Source organism: Pristiophorus japonicus, chromosome 5 (assembly GCF_044704955.1).
Source record: "Pristiophorus japonicus isolate sPriJap1 chromosome 5, sPriJap1.hap1, whole genome shotgun sequence".
NCBI lineage: Eukaryota > Metazoa > Chordata > Chondrichthyes > Pristiophoridae > Pristiophorus > Pristiophorus japonicus.
In genome coordinates this window covers 146643193-146661428 of record NC_091981.1, presented here as the reverse complement: position 1 = coordinate 146661428, position 18236 = coordinate 146643193, and the positions used below count along the sequence as shown (strand labels likewise).

Below are 18236 nucleotides of genomic sequence, written 5' to 3'. Positions count from 1 at the left end.
GTAAAAAGGTTTCATTACTCGGGGACAATTTTCTACTCTGGGATTATCTTTCTCTTGCTTCTCTCATACAATGCATAGATCCACTCCAATTTTTAAAATAGCATCCTTGGAGGCTAGCAGTAGCCTTTCAGCATCAAATGCAATTTGTTTAAGTGTATTGCACTAGAATACTCTGAATTCAGATCTGGTACTCTGATTGTATATATTTCCTAATTTCTATTTTATAAAATATCTGTATTTACAGATACAGAAAAATCCCTTTAGAAAACATTTTATAATAATAGAAATTAACACAAACTTTGTTTCTCAGTGGTTAGGTAACTCCATGCAATTTACTTTTTTATATTAATAGCTATAGATTTCTTAATTGCTAAAATGCAAAATAGTGTAAGTTATCATGTATTGCACCAGCTCTGGTTATCTTTTAAAAAATATATACTTTCTGGGTTTTTTTCAAATACTTTCTTCACTGGAGCTGAAGAATGCCTTCCTCCAGCAAGGAAGAGTTGAGACCTTTCAACAAGGGCTCCCAATCCCACCAAAGAAGCCACATGCCCCTACAGCAGTCCAGAGAGTCCTGCACTGGTGACCATCTGGTTAAGAGCTGGGTGTCCTACTGCTTCTCCACCAACCTCCAGAGAATGTTTTGACATTAAATCATAAGATACAGAGAAAGTGCCGAGCAATATTTACATGAAACAAATGGGGATGGTTAATGCCAAGAATCAGATGCTACAAATATCAGGTCCCTTATCTACACTTTATGAAGCATTTGCTCTTTTGTAACTGAAATAAATGCAACATTGACTAAATTGTTGATAAAAAAATCAAAATGATAAAAGGCCTGCGAATGCATGTTAATATAATTCTTTGTCTAGAAGGCAGCATCCTTGTAAATGTTCCTGTTATTGACAGTGCTCAAATCTCTTGCCCAGTAGATGTAATCTCACACCCGATATTCCTCCTCCTTGAGAAAATGGCAGACCCAGGTCTGTGCTGACTTAGCTGATCCTAGCCAGAGTTGCAATGGGGTACTACAAATACTCTCAGACTCCTAGGCTAGAAAAAGAAACATCAGCTAAAATTGCCTTTCTTGATCACTATTCAGTGACCTTTGTTTGAATATGCGTGTGTGTGAAGTGAGGCAAAGACTCAATCAGACTTGGGTGTGATGCCCTCCATTTTTGAATGGGTGACTGGCACTCATTGTCTGGGTTCACATGAGCAGCTACCAGGTTGATTTGGGGGAGAGGGCTAGAGGGCTTACCAATTGTACAAGTAAACTACATCCCTTCCTTCAACAACTGCAGCATTCTTTAAAAAGCTGCAACAGTATTGAAATGTTAACAGGTTTACTGTCAGAGCAGTTTGTCAAACTAGCTTCTTGACATCTGTCACTGTGCATAACAAATCCACATTTTAATGGTGAAGGAAGGCCTGCTGTGAGAAAAAGCAGATGCTCTTTAAAACAAAACGGTGCCAAGAGCCAGTTAATCATACATATTGTACGAATATTACAAAGATATCAGCAGACATGAAACTTTATGTTGAGATTTACACATTAATGTTTGAACGAGCCACCCTATTTGAACCTGCAACTCTCCATTACACAATTCAGTGCAAAATGTCAGCCTGAGCACCTTCAAACAAAGGTTACTACACTGCAGCACCACATCGATGTGCACACAGGCACTGGAATCAGTCTCGCAAATAAGACACAACAGCAACTTCTCAGAACAAGGTTTATATCCTGAAATGTCTTCTACTGCAAACAGTTCAGTCATCAATTCCTGCTGGTGCTGAATTGCCCCATTTGCAATACAGGGCAGATTAGGCAATATCAGGGTACACTGCACATGCACCAGAGTTGCTTGTGTGCACATGCTCAGAAGCTTTAAAGCAACTGAGCATGTGAAAAATTTTTGTGTGCACAATTAGTGGAAAGTTCCATTTGTGACTTTCTGGATTTCATCGCAATGCTTTGCCAATATCAGAGGAAGATCCTTATATGCTCACCACATTGAACGTGCTTTAATGGCCCACAGTGTAAGTTGAGAGGGCAGTTACAGTCAGACCCAAATGACAGACCAGGTCCTAGGTATCACTGGAGAATGTTGTTCAGCTTTTTTTTTTTAGCTGCCAGAACTTTTCATTGGAGAAACACAATTAAACTCCTGCTCTATTAGTTTTGGTACCTCTGACAGCACTGGTGTCAGGTCATTTACACTACAGGGTTGCCTCAATTGGCAAAAGCATCATTGGAGACAACCTGTAGTTAAAAAAAAGGAAATTAAATTAAATCAATACAAAGTAACTGAACTTGAACGTAGTCAAGTAAACTTTGATCAATAATAACTACCAGCAACATTAGACATCATTCTCTCAACCAGCACCACCAAATATAGAATAACTAGTTATTTATCTCACTGCTACTTGTAAAATGTTGCTGTGCACAAAATGCCCATCTACATAACAGTGGCTGCACTTCAAAGTAATTCACTGTATGTAAAGCACTTTGAGACATTTCTGAGCAATGGCACTACGTAAATGCAAATTTTTTATCCCCATACATTAGCGGCAGGGATGGCCTCACAGAGCAATACAATTTTTCTGAGATTTAAATGTTCTTCTAGATACGCTCGTCTTACGTTTATTAATATTCTTTATCACAATGTTCCTCCCTTTCTTTCCTTGAGTTACTAATTCATGCAGGGGTTCAGTTGCTTGGTCACCAGGTACCCTCCAATACCTTGCCCCTGGCTATTCTTTATCTATGGGCTTAAATAATAAGTGTTAGCTGGCTATTTGACAGTGGATGACATCACAATGGAGTTTGATCATGTCCTCTCCTCGCATGTACTTTCCAGTAGGGATCACTGACAACTTTGACCCATTTTCTCCACCTAGCTGAGGTAGTAGAGATTTGCACAGGAATGGGCTAAGGCACAAAAAAAAATTCTGAATGACCATTCTTCGAGGAGACATTCTTACAATAGCCATCACTGCAGTCACTTGATTGTGTTTTCTTATTGCAAAAATAAATATGCTAGTGAGCACTTTGTCAACATGGGAAAAGACACTCACAGTACATTTATGTAACAGAGCCGCATTAGTAAGCAGTTCCCCAGTGGCTGGTGAAGGTCAATACAGGACCTCAAACACAAAAGCTCTCAATAGCCTGTATTAATGGACAAAGCCACTCAGGCCACCAATGGCCAAAAAACATGGGTCAGCTTCAACTGCAAGCCTGACTTGGTTTACCATGCTGTCAGTACTAGAAGCCATGGAATTCACCATTTTAGGTGGTGCACACAGCCTTCTAAGGCGACGATGCCCATTATCTTCTCGTTACCAGAAGGCCATTAATATCGGGGCTACAATGTGTGACAGCTCAGTAAACTAAAAGCTCTATCGATAGAAATTAAAATTCACCGAGAGAGGAAAATAGTTAAATAATGAAAGAGTGCTGATGATTAGTGCAAAAGTGGGAAATGGCATCTTTGTTCAGCTCTCACTTTGATATACATCAAGAAGCCATAAAAGTAAATCAATTTTTTTTACACAAGCCTTTCATGCTAATGCTTTTCTTATACTTGAATGTGGGCTATTTTAAATGTTGAGCAATAGTTTAAAAATACATTCTCTCTAGTAATATGAACAAGCCTAAAATTGTACTAATTTAATCAAAATGGGTAAAATGTAAAATATTCACAGCAATAGCTATTAATATTGATCTGATATGTATTGGCCTATAAGGATTAATGTTATGAGCTTGTACTATCTGCCGGGAGAGTATACCTTGGAATTTGGGTACTTGCCCTTCAGTTTTCCACCCACGCCTCCAATTCCTAATGTGCGAGGCTCTGTGCTGTTAGCTTGAGCATGTAAAGTTATCCCTATACAGTAAAATAGTAATTTTCAAATGCTTCTGTGTGGTTGGGACCCATTAAACATACTGGTACATTCCCAGGGACTCTGTCCTAACTTCTGAAAGCTGGTGTCAGCTACTCGAAGGAAAGCATCGATCATTGCAGAAAAATGTTGAAATCTGATGACCTCGGGGGATCCCAGTTTGAAAACCTACTCTGCAAAATGGTAATATGTGGATCTGTGTACATTAATCAACACTAATATCTGCATTAAACTGACTGCCCAGCCTTTTCAATAGAGCATGCAATGAATTCATGTTACTGTAACGAGAGTTGGCTCAAGCTGCCAAAACTGTGTGGAATTGGTTCCCCATCTGTCTTCAGTCCAGAGAACATATGAATGACAGATCCCTGTGTCTAACACCTTGATCCAGTTGGTATTTCCTAGAGCTGCCTGCAGCCACAACAGCCTCATTCATAACATGGAGCCCAAGTCCCTGCTTTGTGGATGTCACACAGACAGGGAAAGAAGACTCCATCGCCCACCCGTTTACTAACTCCCTCACCCCACCCACCAAGACCAAAAACATGATATTATTCAAATTTAACAACAGAACGATTAAAAAAAATCAGCTGTTGAGTCATACTGTACTTACAGTTTTCAGACTGGAAATCTGGCACAAACTGTTCATCATTGTCAGGGACCTGAGCTGTTGAAAAGAAAAAAGGAAAATGTGTGAAAATACTGACTGTTAAACAAAAGCAGTTAATTTATTCTGAACTTCCGACATTTTGTTGGAATCAGTCTTAGCTTTTTATTTTTCAGCAGTATATTCGATATGGTGAGAGTAATTCCTGCAAAAAAATCAGCACCCCAAAAACTGCAACTCCACAAAATTACTTAGTAAATAAATCCAGCCGTTAACATGCTTGCCATAGAAGATACAGGATTTTAACTTTCCTGTGGTACCTTGGACAGAGTTTACTCTTTACAGATACTGAGGGCGACGAGCGGGCTTCAGCTTGGTGCAATTTCTGACATATTCTGAGGTGTCAATATACAACAGTAAATCTTTTCAAAAATGTTTTCCACTGCAAAAGGTCTTTCCAGTTGAAATTGCGAGGGAGTGGTTTTGTTTCAATGCTGGATTTCAAATACCATAGTCGGTCTACAGGACACTGCAACTTTAAGCAGGGTGAGGGGGTGGGGGTGTGGGCGGGGGGTCTACAAGGACCATGACAAAACAAAAGCAGAGACTAACAGCAGGGAATGATCTCCAGGGGTCTAATTCAAATGACAGCTTTAAATATTAGGATCCAGATTGCAATAAAACATTATGAATATATCCTGACTTCAAACTTACTCCTTATATTCTTTTGTTATTTTGCACAATACCAAGTAGTTGTGACGTGGAAAATATATTGTTTCACTTATTCCCATTTTCAGGCACTGATTTTAGATTGAGACAGCGGATGCAGGGAGGGCCCCAGCTTTGGTGCTTTTTTCAACATTCAGTTTGGAGGACAGCAGCGTCACTCGGCAGGTATTTTGGTAGGGGGGTAGATTTTTGGTAGTGCTTTAATGCCTCGTGGAATGTTTTATATACATTATTATTCGTAATAGTACTGTGAACAAAGTGGAAATTGTAAAGCTTTGGCTTTGAACCTATGCTAAACATGGACCATAGCTCTCAAAGGGCAGCTCCAGAGCAAAAAGGATTGAAATATTTATTTTTAGACAATATTCACTATTAAAAGATGAAAAGTCCAAAATGTTTCAATCGTATCAACACAAAAAACACACTAACTTCAAGGAGGTAGATTTTGACTTGTCATGGTGTAAAACGGATGACAGCGAATCGACAGCCATTTTACTTCTTTTCATTAAAAATTGAGAGAATGTAAAACTGCCTGCCGAGTCGCTATCACCCTTTTTACACTATCCACAAAGTCAAAATCTACCCCAAGGTGCGGTACTTATGTGTTAATACATTTTGAGTCTTTAGATAGGTTTCAAAAAATTCCACTAAACTCAAACATTGCAATCCCTGTCTTTGCTCCTCAGACTTAATACTGCATAACAATCCATTCTAGACTTCACAGTCCACTTACATGTATAAAGGTTCTTAAAGTTTTCATTTTAATCAGAAAGAGGATTAAAATGAATGCTAATTGAAAAATGTTGAAAATCAAGATACATTTCATGTGAGCAGCTGCTTCATATTCTTGAGAGTGCAAATAAAGTACAAATGGTAAATGGCAGAATTGGGACCATCTCTAAATTTATGCATTTGGAATTTCCCCAGGCTTTCTCCCACCATAACTTCGGTGAAATCCCCAAAGAAATGGCATAAATGGCTAAAAACGGCCATTTACACAGTCTCCAGGATTTCTGCCAATCTTCCACTAAAATTTTAGCAAGGGTTGGGAAAACGGCACAGGAATTCTCCACCACAGTCCTTTTTCTCCCTGTAGGATCTTCAAAGGAGTCAACAGTTGTAACATATGCAAACCTTTCAGAGTTTTGCCCTTTCCATTTATTTCACACCATTTTGGAAACATTGCAGATTGTGCTAAGTAATCTCTGCTTATTGTTGCACTAAGTATTGCACTGTGTTTAAGGAACTCAGTAAGAATTGGCAGAGGGGTGCTGTGGGAATGAGGCATAGTTTGCTAACCCTATTCGTGACCTCTACAAATATTTTCATTGTACTCCCATGAATTGTACAGATTTCAGTCCATCTGAATTGATATCGAAACAAGTAACTATCGTAAAAGCAGTCTGGATAGATCTTTGCATGTATCAATTTGATTTCAGACTTACTGCATTTTGTCATGATTCTGATTTGAAACAATATATAGGGCTCAATTTTGGCCAGGAGTTGCTCCGTTTTTTTTTGGAGTAACTTGGTTTTTCTGGCGTAACTTAAAAAATCCCCATTTTCCCCAATCAATTTGCACCAGTGTAACTGAGTTAGTTATGATTGTTTTAGTTTTTTTTTGTTCTCAAAAGGGGGCGTTACCAGCCACCTACGCCAGTTCTGCCCACTTAGGCAACTTTGCCCAGCTGATAGTTACTCCAAATCTGTGGCGTATGTGGTGTATGTGGTCACTTCAGAAAACCCTTGCGGAGAGTTAAAGAAATTGGCGCAGGTAGGTACATCGGAGACCATTCGACCTGGGATAGAGGCGGGAAACAGAGAGGACCTGCCTGCACCTAAACCACCAAGCCTTACAAACCACCAAACCTTGCAAACAAAATGAGTAAGAATTCAATAAGAAATAAAAAATTGAAGTAAGTCCTACTTTCATCTTCAAACTTGGCCCAGGAAGGCAGCCGGCCAGCCGGTGCGGGAGGCCACTCAGCCAGGGCAGGATAACTGATAGTGCTCATATCAGTTCTCCTGCCTGCCCGCTCCTAGCCCTGGCTGAGTGGCCTCCCGGTGCGATTTCTAAGAGATCAATAGCACCAGGAGGCCACTCAGGCCAGGGCTAGGGGCAGGCGGGCAGGAGAACTGATAGAAATCATTGGCAGGCAGGAGCATTATCAGTTCTCCTGCCCGCCCCTAGTACTGGCCGAGTGGCCTCCCGGTGCAATCGATCTGTTAGAAATCGCATCGGGAGGCCATTCGGCCTGGGCTAGGGGCGGGACAACAATGCACCGGGAGGCCACTCGGCCTGGGCTAGGAGCGGGAGCGATTCAACGGGACCCACAGAGCGGCTGCAGCAAGCAAATCACTGAAGAGGCTGCAGCAAGCAACGGAGAGGCTGGAGGCAAGGAACTACTGCGCATGCACGGACACTCCACTGTGCATGTGCAGACGTCCCGGCAGTTTTTGGTGCAGAACGCTGGCTCCACCCTCGACTCGACTGACCACGCTGCGCGACTACAGGGAAGAGGCCGGACAGCAGCCAAAGTGGGAAAGAAATTTTTCGGCGCACTTCGGAACGAAGAAAAGTGCCGCAGCTCCGGTAAGTGTTCTGAAAATCGGGCTGGGCCAAAATTGAGGCCATAGATTTGGTCCAACTCTAAAATTATGTCAAACAAATTTTAAAACTAATAATACATAATATGAAAAAGTCACACACATACACACACATCAAGAAAAGGGACAGACTAGGCTGGAGAAGATTAAAATGAAATCACAGACTGATGCTCAATGGGTTCAATATGCTACTTAGATCCAGATTTTCATTAAAGAATAGTTGAATATTCCTTGATCACTCCAAGGGAACAAAATTACCCTTTGTTATAGCCCCGTTCGCACCTCCATGAGGCGGCTAACGGAACACAAGGTAATTCTCGCCCGGGGGACGGGGCGCTACTCCATTTTGGGTGCCGATCTGCTGGACCAATCCCATGCGTCCTTGGTGGCCCAGTGGCGACTACCAAATGGCCATGCAGAGTGCGCAGCTACCCTCCCCTTTAAGGGAAGAGGAAGGGCATTGTAGCGCATTTGCGCTACGCAGTTCCTCAGCGCTGCGCTACCGCCTCAGTACCACCCCCAAAGGAAGCAGAGTGTCGGAGACAGTGCTCTGCTTCCTTTGAGGGACATAAGGCCCAATTCTGCATCGGGGGCAGGACTTCTGGATAGGGCGATAAAAGTCCAGGCCCCGGAAGGAGTTTATCACAGATCAAGAAGGCCCCGAGATAAATCCACAGTCTTTTCAGCGTTAGCTGAAATCAGCTGGTAAAATGGTTGGGGAACTTTAAGTAGCCTCAATGCCCCAGCTAGAGAGGTGAAAATCGGCCAGAATTCCCTCCTTGATCATTAACCAGTGACCCTTGTCGGAATCAGGTGAGGATATGATTTTACTTGATGACCCCTGTGATTGAATTGCCTACGGACATTCACTGCCAAGCTTCACAAATGAATAATAGCCAATTGAGCGAAGTACCGGAGGGCGACAGCCACCAATGGAACCATATCCCAGCAAAAAATCGACGGCTTTGGACGGGAGAGTTGAGAGGTGAAAATTGACGAAGAAATAAAAAAGAAAATAGCTGAAGACCGCAGGTTAGTGTGGAAGTTTTACCAACCTGACAATTTACTTTCTACAGCTCACTCATGGGACTTCGCTGCAGGTAGGAAACCGAGCTCGCTGCTAGCATATATCAGGAATCTGGGTGCGCGCTGTACATGAATTTCTGTCCATTTAAATGAACGTGTACCTGTATTTTCGATGTAGGCTCCTGGCATGCTAGGCTGTCCACTGGCCATATGAAGCTGCAAAATTAGCCTGCTAGTTTTTGCCTTGATAGTATTTTTTTAATTACTGGAAAGCATGTGGATATTTTTTATTGTTTTATTACCAGTTACTAAAACAAACTTTTTATTTCCTTTTTTTCTAAAAACAATCTCAATTTGGCTGATTCTGATCACAGTCTGGTACAATTATAAACTCAGTGTTAACTTTAAAGTGAATGGCCTAGCTCTCTTTGTTGGATCGGTGATTTCTTACAACTGCAAGCTGGTGAGCCTTTAAAGGAGACGGCACAGATTACATTGTCCTCTTTGAGGATATTAGCAGCATCTCAACTCCAAAAAGCAAAATTAGAACACTGCAGCAAGTTTTTAAATTAATTTTAGCTTAAAAATGAAATTGCTTACCCCTGACATTACTGGCCATAAGGAGTTTTGGACTTCAAACCCTAAGGACATAAAAGCCTTTTCCACTATAGACTGAAGTCAGGCACCCAGTTCTCCCTCCATTGGCTACATAATATAAGGGAGACGAGATTCTGGGAACTGAGGGGTTCACACAGCCACAATAAATGTGAGTATATGAATGCTCTGTCAGACTAAAGGAGCTGGTTTCTGTGATGTAAGCGTGGGGAGCCAGCCCTCATATTTATACTCCAGGTCTCCTCAATGTACAACAAAACCCAACAGCACTAAATTAACTGACTTCTGGCTCGCAGCCGAAAGCCGGACATCGTTCTCCCTAAACAGGACCCTGGAACAAGCACAAAAATAATGTTTCTTTAAGTCATTGGGTAAATGATCTGAAGACTGAGCAGGATTCATATACCTGTAGTAAGCAATGGTCGGAGTTAAAGTCAAACCTATATATATGTAGTCCGTGAATTCTAACTGAACTACAACCAGGCTTCCACAGTTTGTATTCAAATTTGTTGGAAATAAAATAGATCACTTTATCGTGAAATTGAAACCCTTACTAGACAAAAACAAATGGAACAATATTTTTTTTTCTTATAACCTGTACATATTTAAGTAGTTTGGAAATCAGTTTGAAAAAGGAGTAATTTCAGGTCATGCAGTAGTGAATGCCCACTATGAAGCCAGTATCCTCAGTCCTCATTTGATACCGAATGCTGCCATATAAAAAGCTTTTAGAAAATTTCAAGACATTGCAAAAAAAAACAACCTCCAAAATTGAATCTGCAAAAACACTCTTTCTAATGGATCCATTGCCTGTGCACCAAATCAAGCAAGTTAATTGAAGTTATCACCAACTGGCCTCTCCATTTTAAAGAAAAATAACTGAATAAGAAACACACCCAGTGTTATGAAACTGGAAATTTATACAGACAGTAACTAACAGTCAAATGTTTAAAAATCAATGAGTCATTCTTGCTGACAGTGAATAAGATAACTGATCCTAACAATTACAGAAGACAGCAGTAAAAACAATCCGGGCTCAGGAATGCATGGTCAGACCACAAAGACTGATGGGGGCAGGTTAAGTGAAAGGATGGGGGGGGAAGTAAACTTGAATTTTCCCTGTAAATACTAGTTCACTGTTTTCACTTACATTCAAAAATAAAATGCCAAAATTAATTAGCATATGTAGTATCTTTTGTAGCTTGGGGCTTACAATGATTTTCCATCACGCACTTAATAAGCTGCTGTTTTGTAATACTATTATTTAAATGCTGCCTGTTAGCAGAGCTGAATCAGGATAAACTAATTGGAGAAAAATGCAACCTGTTGAGAGCTATTGTTAGCCTGTGTAACAGTATAATTCTCAGAAGTGGTTGTTCTATTAATGATAGACTATTCAAAATCTAAACACATGGCCCAGTTTTTAAATTGAAGTATCAACCATTGTTTAAATTTAACTACTCTTTACAGGTGTATTTTGCCACATCTTGCCCAAGGTATGACTCCCCTGTGGCATAAGAATAAAACTTTTTTTTTTAGTTCACATATTTTTGGTAAATTTTTGTGCTCATCAAGGTGACGCGATTATCAGTGTTGGCAAGTGGGACACTCTCCAACTTTTTTGGCATCCAGTATCTGACAACCAAGTCAGGAATAACATTGGTCAAACACATGGTAAAGCCCTTTCTATGCTGCCCTTACAATGCGCATTAACCGCAAACTTAAAAGACTTCTTTTGTTGCACCAATGTGATTGTTTTTTCCATTTCCCACACCAGCCACCCTGATGGGATCTTCTACATGATGAACAATTTACTAACAGTTTGTGCCAAGTTATAGGCAACTTTGTGCTGTGGACATTAGTCCAAGAAAAACTCAATTGCTCTGCGACTCTTAGAGCCAGCACTGTCATTGCACCAGTCTGGCTTTGATTCAAGTCTAGCTCCTGGAGGTTTAAGTCAACTCCTATGTTAAGCAAAGTTTCTAATCAAAAAATGCAATGTATAAAAAGAAATCAAGAAAAAGAAAACTTGTGTTTGGCCATTAAGTATGTATTCTGGGCAGTCGATCAAAACTGTGATAGATGACATGGCATCAAGCTTGCCTGAACCTCTGTCTAAAGGAAAGTAGGGGGAAGGTGAGAAGGCAATAAAGTGTATAATGCTTGGAAGCAGGAGTCAACAAACTGCAGGGGCGGGAAGGGATATTGGGTTAAACAAAATAAAACGCACATAACACAAATAGTGCTTAGCTGTAACCAAACCTGCCTTCATTCTCGCTCAGTTACCTGTCAGAAACCAAACAATGGAATGGACAATGTCAAAACGCATAACTAAACTAAAAACACACCGGGATGCTCAGACACAACAAGAATTGACTTCTTACGCACTGCATAAAACAAACTTAACATTCACCTACCCCACACACATATCCACAGCGATACCTTTAAATAACAAACTAATCACTGTACAACAGAACGGAAACAACTGGGATAATATTTTTCTATCAAAGTGGAAAAAATGTACTTGTTTATTTTTTGATTATTTTATTTTTAGGACTGCTCAAAATGCCTAGCCCGATCCTTCGATGACCGAGAACACTTTGGTAACTCTCTAACTGTTTCCAGTACACTCCGTCCCCAGCCATCCCTTCAGTGTTTACGAACTTCAACTGCAGCACAAACAATGCACTGGCAACACACGCTATCATTGCAGATTAGAAGGGTGATATTCAGCACTACGGCTACTTTGCAAAACTGGTGGAAGGACAACTGAATTATGAAATGTCCAATTCTATCAAAAACAGTGATCATTTAGATCAGGTTATCGAGGCAAATCGTAACTCGCAATACAGTTTCCAAAGTGAAAACCAGCTTTGCAGCAGAGCTTCGTTATGTCAACAAAATCATTTCTCTCTCAACGACCCATGCAGTTAATACTTCCCACACATCTAGACAACTGCTGGCAATATGAACTACCCCCTCCCCTGTTTCTTGATTATTTGTAGATAAAAAAGGCCAATATTATCAGATTTTACAATGCAGTTAGCGTTCACCCGGCAATGTGCTTAAATTTAGAGTAGAAAAATAACAGGAGGAATAAAGGCTGTCTCCAGTACAATAGCAACATGGTGCCCGGTATTCATCAACTTAATCCAACGGTGGAATCTATTCAAATTTTTTAAACCTGAATTAATAGCATGCTGAAATGTGCTTTTGTACCCCAAACAGTAACAGCAAAAATGATCATATTCACAACTAATTAACTATTAATATATCTAAGTAGATGTTTCACGAACATCTTATTGCATGTTACATGATCATCATAAAAATCTACTTACAACTACACAGAATATGCGTTCAGTAAATTTAACATATCTTCCAGTCCAGGAACTACATGTAACATTTTTCTTTAGATGAAATTGCCTTTTTAAGTATCTCTGACATTTTTAAATACCTGGTCATGCCACACAGCCCAATGAAAATGCAGGACAACGTCTATTCCTCCTATCCTTTTGGCGCTCAGTCATTTAAATCAAGACTATTCAAATGCTATTCAACCTCTCAAAAGGTGCTCAGAATGTTTGCACAAGTATTGAATAAAAATAATGAATTTCCTTTAAGGACATTCTTACTTAAAAGTTGACAGGAAACAATCATTCTCCCAATAGACTCCTATAGGCAGCAGCCACAACATCCATTAGGAAAAAATAGATCTGCAACTCAACAACGTAGGTTTTGAAAAGATTGGGCACTGGATTAAGATAAATATTTCACTTTGTCAAATTTTCAAAGAAACTAATTTTTTTTAAATTGCTTCTATTCACTGCTGTATTTGTTAATTATTTTCATCCAAATATATTTACAATAATGCCAATGAATTGCATTCCGCTTGGTGCCCAGATTCACAGATTAGATTCAGACTTTAGCAGTTCAAATGATAAAACCAGGATCATTCGGACTGCAAAAAGTCAACAGAACTGAGACACGTTTATGTAAACATTCTCTGCAGCATATTAAACTTTATTATTGTAATATATATAAAATGTTAAATACAAATTATAATCACAGAAACTGTGTGGTTGAATAGAAATATTTGTTATGTCCTATGTTCCTATGGATATTCTTATTCATCAACTATTTTTAATTTAAAGAATAAAACTGTCACACTAGAAATACTTTTATGCCAATCTTTAAAAAAATACTGAAAATTATTCATAAAGAAAACTGATGTAGTTGAAAACTAACGAGAATTATTTGAAACGCATTTTGGCACTAAATATAGGGCTTGTTTATATTAATAAAAAATACGATTAAAACATATGCAACTTAAAGTTATAGGTCTCAAAATCACCCGATTTTACAAATTTGTCGCATCTTTCTGATAAATATAACAGATTTAAAATATTTCAGCTACAAACCTAAACTTCTGTGCTGCGAGCAAGCTGGATAAAAGACACTTGCACTCAAATCCTGAAGCATCCCGTCGCGATGAATCGAGGAATATAAACACTTTTTGCCATCAGAAAACAACACCTAAAGAACATCAAAGCTCGTTTTTGGCACCATCGGAGCTCAGATGTAGCCTGGTGTCTTAATAATTCACGCTTAAAAAGATCTCCTGCAGCAATGAAGATTGATCAAGTAAAATCATCGCCAGTCAAAACTAAATGGTGCTTTCAAACTTAAATCTAGCTGTCTGGGCGGCTGCAGATCTTCCCCCAAAAGCAGATGTGATTGTAAACTGGAAGCAATTTCTCCTGGTAATCTGTGATGACACTGGGAAGATCAGCCCTGAGTTCCCCAAGGCAGACTAATCACAGTCTATAATGTATGCATGACACATGAGGTGGCTCTTTTAGAGCTCAATTAATTGGGCTTCACGTTAGGAACGCAACCGCAACTTTTAGGCGTCGCAATTGTTTTCTTTTCTACATTTTTATTCTCTCCCAGGGATGTGACAGTTTCTTACCTTCTGCGAGCCAGGTTTCCTGCAGCTGGCTCAAATCCTGAAAGAGTTCTGCAGAGACAGGAGAAGGAGAAAAAGTCAAACCATTGTTACAGATTGAATAAAGTGTTTCTTTAAAATCTGAAATCAACAGTTAAGATCAGCCGAAAACGCGTGAAACGGACTTATTAATTACCTTGCGTTAGCATTCAATATCCTGGAACTGCGTCTGCATGCAATGCAATACTGTATACTCGGATGAGAATTTTAAACAGCAATATTGATTAGATCTAAATCTCATGCAATCGGATCGCCTTTTCCAGAACACACCCAGACACAAAAAGATATTTTCAAGCAACATGTGATCGTTTTTATCCGAAATCAGAGAGAAAATATTCCAATCTAAATAACACATCAGCAGATTAAACGGCCACAGGTTAGTTTGACTAATCCAATTACTTTTATCAGTTATGTACAATTTCTGTAGATGAAAGGACTGACAAGCACATAAAAATACATTGGGGCTATATGACAAATTGTGTAAATGTCTTAAAACTCAGCACTTGGGAAAATAATGTTAAGTAGGACCGTTTTTAAAACCTCCCCCCTCCAAGATACTAAATATATGAACTGTGCCTACATTTATTTGACGACAAATCAGAGATATGAGACTAAAGTACAAACCCTTAACTACAAATACTAGTGGCAGAGGAAACGTCAATAGGTATGTTGAGGCATTTTAATAAAGAAAAGAAACAAATGATGGGCGAGGGAATATAAAGTAGACGGAATAAGGTATATTTAATTTTGAAAAAAGTTACCTTCCGAATCTTGAGCTAAATCTGTGTCAATGAATTTCCTTTTCCTTTCACTTGTTGTCCTTTCACTACATTTCCCTCCATGCGGTTTCTACAGAAGACAAAATGTTTGTTAAAATGTGGAGGCGCACACCTGCTCCATGAAAGTACATAACGCAGTTCTCAGGGACTAGCTCTTGGATGAGACTAGCTCTCAAAACTCACTCTGCTACTTTCTACCAAATAATTAGGGCCAGTTGGTCAGTATCTGTACTTTGAGGGCTTAATGTATATAAGAAAGCGAAAACCTAATACCAGATCATCACCGTGGATGTGTTTTCCCCCTTTAAACTATTTGTGACAAACCAGCGTAACAATTTGCATTTAGCGGCCGTGCGAATATTATGTGGGATTGAAAAACTGAAGATATAATTAAAATGTAAACACATAGAAAATGACGGGATTGGTCTCAAAATTGATATTTTTATGGAAATGTGTCATGTTGATGACAAAGAACTAACAAGTGGCGAATAAGGGAAAATGTCGCATCTCTGAGTGCGTTTCCTCTGGTAGTATTTGCAACAGGACCCTACAGGGCAGTCTGTTTTACAAATAGTGAACTGCTGGCTTTTGCCCCCTGACTTTTGAAAAGCTTCTGCTTACTTAAGCAGTGGTGCATAATTTGTCATAATGATGACATTTTATAACCTAGTTGAGTTGTGGTACAGTAACATTTGTACTTCACATGTACTTCCTCAACCCTGTTGAAAACAGTGCAACGGCAAGGGGGGGGCGTTAAGGTGGGTTAAAATCCCACCAATGTCACCGCCTTGTTAAAAAAAATGTCGGTTTCTTTTAGCCTCACTCGCGGGTTTTTTTGTTACAAATATTAAATGAGTTGTAGCTGAGTTTATGGTGATGTCGTTCATAAAACAACAATAATAAAATATCACGTCCGTCCGCCAAGTTCTCATTAAGCCACTTGTCAGTTCACTTACTGGAGTGATCACGTAAGGCACTTGCTGGTCGTAGTATCTGTCCATTCCGCAGCTCATCGCAAACTCTTAGCTCGCCTTATTCTTCAGCATTTAGATGGAGACTGTGCCTTGACAGACTCGAGCAGCCTACAACGACAGACAAGATGGCCAAAGAAAAATCTTGAATGGACCGCCTGAACTTGCATAACTAATTAGCCTTCAGCGCCCATTCACAAAAAAAAATCTCAGCCTACCGCTCCAACCTGTTCCAGAGAGATAGCGATCAACCTGCAAACACGGGCAAACTGCACAGAGGTGGGGGAAGAACATAAAACTGATCCCAGCTCAGTATTTCGGACTTATCAGTGCGTGTGCATTCGCATCGATATAAAGGATTTGTAAACCTGGGCAATACACAGTAAATTGGTAATGGCGATCATCGTGGAATTCCCAAATGTTTTCCTTATATGCAGATAACGGGACTAGATGGAGAGCGTTTTATTATCATTATTATTTCTGTAACGCTGTTTCACGCAATGCTCTAGAGGCTTGCAAAAGTTGAACAGGGTCTCACCTGAATGGGTGCAGTGCGATCGCCTATAAATATTCCCGTCAGATTTGGTAAATAGCATGAATTAGTTGATGTAGAGTCCTTTCAAGACAGCCCAGACCTATGATTGTGCTCAATTCACTCGTTTTTCCTTTGCTTCTCCTCCAGGGGCCTCCAGTGTTTTCTAATAGATCTCTCTCATTGGTCGCCTGTCTGTTTCATCGGCTCCAATTTCTATCTGTCAATCACTCACTCTCTACTTGATTAAAGATACAGGCTTCCTTTCTCTAAGACTAACGCAGGATAGATCGCAATGATCCAAATACGAGGGCGAGGTTAAATCAGTTAGCACGCCCCCAGACAATTCTAAACATCATACTTCTGAAAAGAATACAAAATGTAAAAACAACTTTCGGAGACTCAGATTCTAGCTACCCAAAGCTTTATTGCAAAACAAGTTTATTATTATCTAATTCAGTGATGATAGTCAAGAGAAACCTGCACGTTTTTGAATCGTTTTTTTCTTATAGGTCCGGAGCAGATGCAAGACTGAACAAATAATTCTTCATAACAATATCGATCCTTTATTCAAATTAGCCCTGCCTACCTGAAAGCGTCCCCGTGTTGCGCGATGATTCGGCACATCTGTCAGGCAAGGGCCACAAGAGAACTAAACAGGATTTTTTTTAATTCGGTTAATTATGTGGCGAAAAACTGAACTGAAAGAAAAACAACGATTGCAACATTTCTGACCTTCCCAGATCGTGTTCAATGATTACAAGAGTCGCAAAACCCCGGGCAGCAGTGACGTATCCTACAAAGCTGCAGATGTTTCATTTTTAAATATATATATATATATAGTAATAGGATTTTTTTTTGAAAAAATGCAAAGTTCACGTGTCGAAAACTTGCCTGTGGAAATCATACGGCAAAAGAGGAACGTCGGTTCATGAAATGCAAAGTGAGTGAAAAGTTTTGTGGTTGAGCTTTTTTTTAACTTCATAAAATGTCCCCGTCTCTTTCCCACTGTTTCTTTAATATAATCTCAGCAACAGTTTTCAAGCTGTCTAATCAGGCAGGAAGAATGGTTACCGCAGCAACGGGGGGTGGCGCTCTGTGCATGACCAGCCATATTTGCATGGGTTTGGTGAGCTAACCAATGGTGCGGGCTGCTTTTCAGCTGATTGATGTGTTTATTCATAGAGCAACAGTTTCCCTCCAGGCGAAAGAGTGTGAGAGAAAAAGAGCGAAAGAAAAATGGACCATTCAAAGTGAGGGAGAAGGCGAATTCATTTCACAAGAGAAAGAGAAAAAAGTCAACACATCTAGACAGCAAGAGATCATGGGGAGGGACATTCATTCACAAAAAAAAGTCTTAAAATTTACAGCCAGCCGACAGATAAAGAGACCGAGGGGGAGGGGAAGTTCATTCACAAAAAAAGGTCAAATTCACAGAGATCAGCGAGAGACC

General features: G+C 39.8%; 1 protein-coding gene across 3 annotated transcripts in view; it reads right to left on the bottom strand.

Annotated features, from left to right (window-relative positions):
* etv1 (ETS variant transcription factor 1) overlaps window positions 1-17784 on the bottom strand; it is a 186102-nt gene extending 168318 nt beyond the window's left edge. Inside the window, exons 1-5 of one of the 3 annotated variants that reach the window (XM_070879983.1) lie at window positions 17678-17784; window positions 16237-16362; window positions 15263-15350; window positions 14466-14513; window positions 4526-4579 (exon numbers count right to left, since the gene is read on the bottom strand). In XM_070879983.1, the coding sequence (XP_070736084.1) occupies window positions 4526-4579; window positions 14466-14513; window positions 15263-15350; window positions 16237-16293 (247 nt within the window). In that variant the 5' untranslated portion in view covers window positions 16294-16362; window positions 17678-17784. Of the gene's footprint in view, window positions 1-4525; window positions 4580-14465; window positions 14514-15262; window positions 15351-16236; window positions 16363-16789; window positions 16972-17372; window positions 17518-17677 lie in introns of those variants that run through there. The other 2 variants (XM_070879982.1, XM_070879984.1) reach the window with 2 other exon arrangements.
* Between the last annotated feature and the right edge of the window lie 452 nt (window positions 17785-18236).